The sequence below is a fragment of the Myotis lucifugus genome, unplaced genomic scaffold (assembly GCF_000147115.1).
Source record: "Myotis lucifugus unplaced genomic scaffold, Myoluc2.0 scaffold_21, whole genome shotgun sequence".
Taxonomy (NCBI): Eukaryota; Metazoa; Chordata; class Mammalia; order Chiroptera; family Vespertilionidae; genus Myotis; species Myotis lucifugus.
Window position 1 is genome coordinate 977043 of NW_005871069.1, and position 2628 is coordinate 979670.

Sequence of the window (2628 nt, forward strand, 5' to 3'; positions counted from 1 at the left end):
CATAGGGGATGATTCTTAATTTTACTGTTTATTTCTGAGAACTTTCAGTAAAACACTAATTGATACAGAATTTATATATGAATATACCGGTTAGAATTTTCTTTGGAGAAAAAGCAGACATAGGTAAATATTTAGCCTATTAACCACTTACATTCATGGGAATATAATTATAAAAAGTGACATAAAAAGAGCTTTTAATGTAATTATGTCTCACAAAGTGATACATTTTAGATTCTTTATTTTCTTGTTCTCCAATGAAAGTTTAATAAAGTATTGGGCTGGGAATTATTGATAATTAGTAATAAAAGCATTAATTTAATTTCATAGAAGCAAATGTCAAGGAATTCGTTTAAAAATAAATGGCTATAGAAAGAATGCTTTCTCTATTTTAGACTCTTCACTTCGATGCAGTTAAGGAGATTCATTCAAGTTTTCAGAGTCTGAATGCTGATATCAACAAGCGCGGAGCTCCCTATGTTCTGAAACTTGCAAATAGGTTATACGGAGAGAAAACCTATGAGTTCCTCCCGGTGAGTACTTTACATTCACATTCTAAAACTCACGAAACAGTGCAGACATTTTCCGGCACAATCAAGTCACAGAACTCAGTTTTCATTTTTATATACATTCAGAAATATGATACAGAATTTAAACAGATGGCAGTATCCCCATTAAGGATCTGATTTCATTTGATAATCTTCACAGGAAAAAACTGACCCAAGAACAACCATTGTATACTTATTTATGAAAATGTTAGCCAAAGATCAGAAAAGAATTGGTAAATTTTATACAACACCAAAACTACTGAACTGTACACTTAAAATGGTTAAGGGGGTAAATTTAGTGTTTGTTATGTGTTTTTTACCATAATGCAAAAAGGATAAGGGTTAGAATTTTTTTGTTACAATGAAATTTATGTCTTTTAGGACAATTTCTACTGCTTTTAAGGATTTTAGAAAACCATTTCTGTATGTAGTAGGAGTTATTCCTGTTTTGTGGGGGGTTTTTTTTACCTTTTTTATTTTAAACAGGAGTTCTTAGCTTCAACCCAGAAAATGTATGGTGCTGAACTGGCCAGTGTAGATTTTCAGCGAGCCTCTGAAGATGCAAGAAAGGTGATAAACGAGTGGGTCAAAGGGCAGACTGAAGGTAAGAGAGTGGGCCGAATGTAGGATTCATTACACACTGGCCATTCCTTTCCTCCTTCCACTTTCCCAACCTGCAGATGATTCCCTGCCCTTTTCCTCTGCCCTCACCCTCGTGCTGGGGGTAAACTCTGCCACTGCCCAGTGCCAGACAGCTTTTGAATGTGGATATTCCTCAAAGTAGGAAGTTCAACATGCTTTCACAGAAGCAGCTAAATATTTTCCCCATAAATTCACCAAACCACATGTTAAAATTAAAAGTAACATTCAATGTAGGATAAAAAGGATAAACCTTTGAGGGAATTCCATCCTGGCCCAGATTATGGAAAAGAATCTACACTAATAAAAGAGAAACATGGTAATTAGCGTACGACCGCTACCCTTCCCATTGGCTAATCAGCATATCCTTATGCAAATTAACTGTCAGCCAAGATGGCGGCCGGCAGCCATGCACTGAAGTGAACAGGGAGGCTTGCTTGCTCCAGTGATGCAGACTCCAACGTTCCCCGCCTGACTTGCCGGCATCTCAGCTGCAACTCTAAGCAACTATGTTGCAAATATAGAAGCTAAACAAAACCCCAGAAACCGGCTTTCAGTCAGCTGGGCTTCAGCCAGCCGGACCGCAACATTGTATCAAATACAGAAGGTAAAGGCCAGAAACCTGCTTTCAGCAGCGAGGCCTCAGAGCTAAAGCTGGCCCAGAATCGAAAAAAAGAAAAAGAAAAAAAGGAGCAGTTGGGAGCTTCAGTCACCCGCCAGACTGAAAATGGCCCTCAGCCCCTCAGCCAGACTGGCCAGGCAACCCAGTGGGGACCCCCACCCTGATCCAGGACACTCTTCAGGGCAAACCAGCCGGCCCCCAACCCGTGCAACCAGGCCTCTATTCTATATAGTAAAAGGGTAATATGCTCCCGGCACCGGGATCAGCGTGACAGGGGGCAGTGCCCAACCCCCCTGATCGCCCTGCAGCTCTGTGAGTGACAGGGGGCGGTGCCACAACCTCCCTATCCCGCCCTGCTCTGTTCGTGACAGGGGAAGAGCTCCCCCAAACCCTGATCGACGCGGCTCTGTGTGTGACAGGGGGGAGCTCCCCAAACCCCTGATCGACCCTGCTCTGTGTGTGACAGGGTACGGAGCCCCAACCCCCCTGATGGGCCCTGCTCTGTGAGTGACAGGGGGTGGCGCCACAACCTCCCCATCGGCCCTGCTCTGTGCGTGACAGGGGGTGGCGCCACAACCTCCCCATCGGCCCTACCCTGAGCGTGACTGAGGGTGGCATCGCAACCTCCCGATCGGCCCTACCCTGAGCGTGACTGGGGGCGGCGCCCCAACTCCCCAATCGGCCCTGCTCTGAGCCCCACCAGGGGCTGCATCTAGGGATTGGGCCTCCCCTCTGCCACCCGGGAGCAGGCCTAAGCCAGCAGGTCGTTATCTCCCGAGGGGTCCCAGACTGCGAGAGGGCACAGGCCGGGCTGGGGACCCC

At 45.7% G+C, this 2628-nt stretch overlaps 1 protein-coding gene across 4 annotated transcripts in view; it reads left to right on the top strand.

Annotated features, from left to right (window-relative positions):
• The window catches only part of LOC102429365 (leukocyte elastase inhibitor-like), a 77197-nt gene that overhangs the window by 54745 nt on the left and 19824 nt on the right, over window positions 1–2628 (top strand). For all 4 annotated transcript variants that reach the window (XM_023751402.1, XM_014453131.2, XM_023751401.1 and 1 more), the window contains 2 exons: window positions 393–530; window positions 1032–1149. In XM_023751402.1, the coding sequence (XP_023607170.1) occupies window positions 393–530; window positions 1032–1149 (256 nt within the window). The remainder of the gene's footprint in view (window positions 1–392; window positions 531–1031; window positions 1150–2628) is intronic.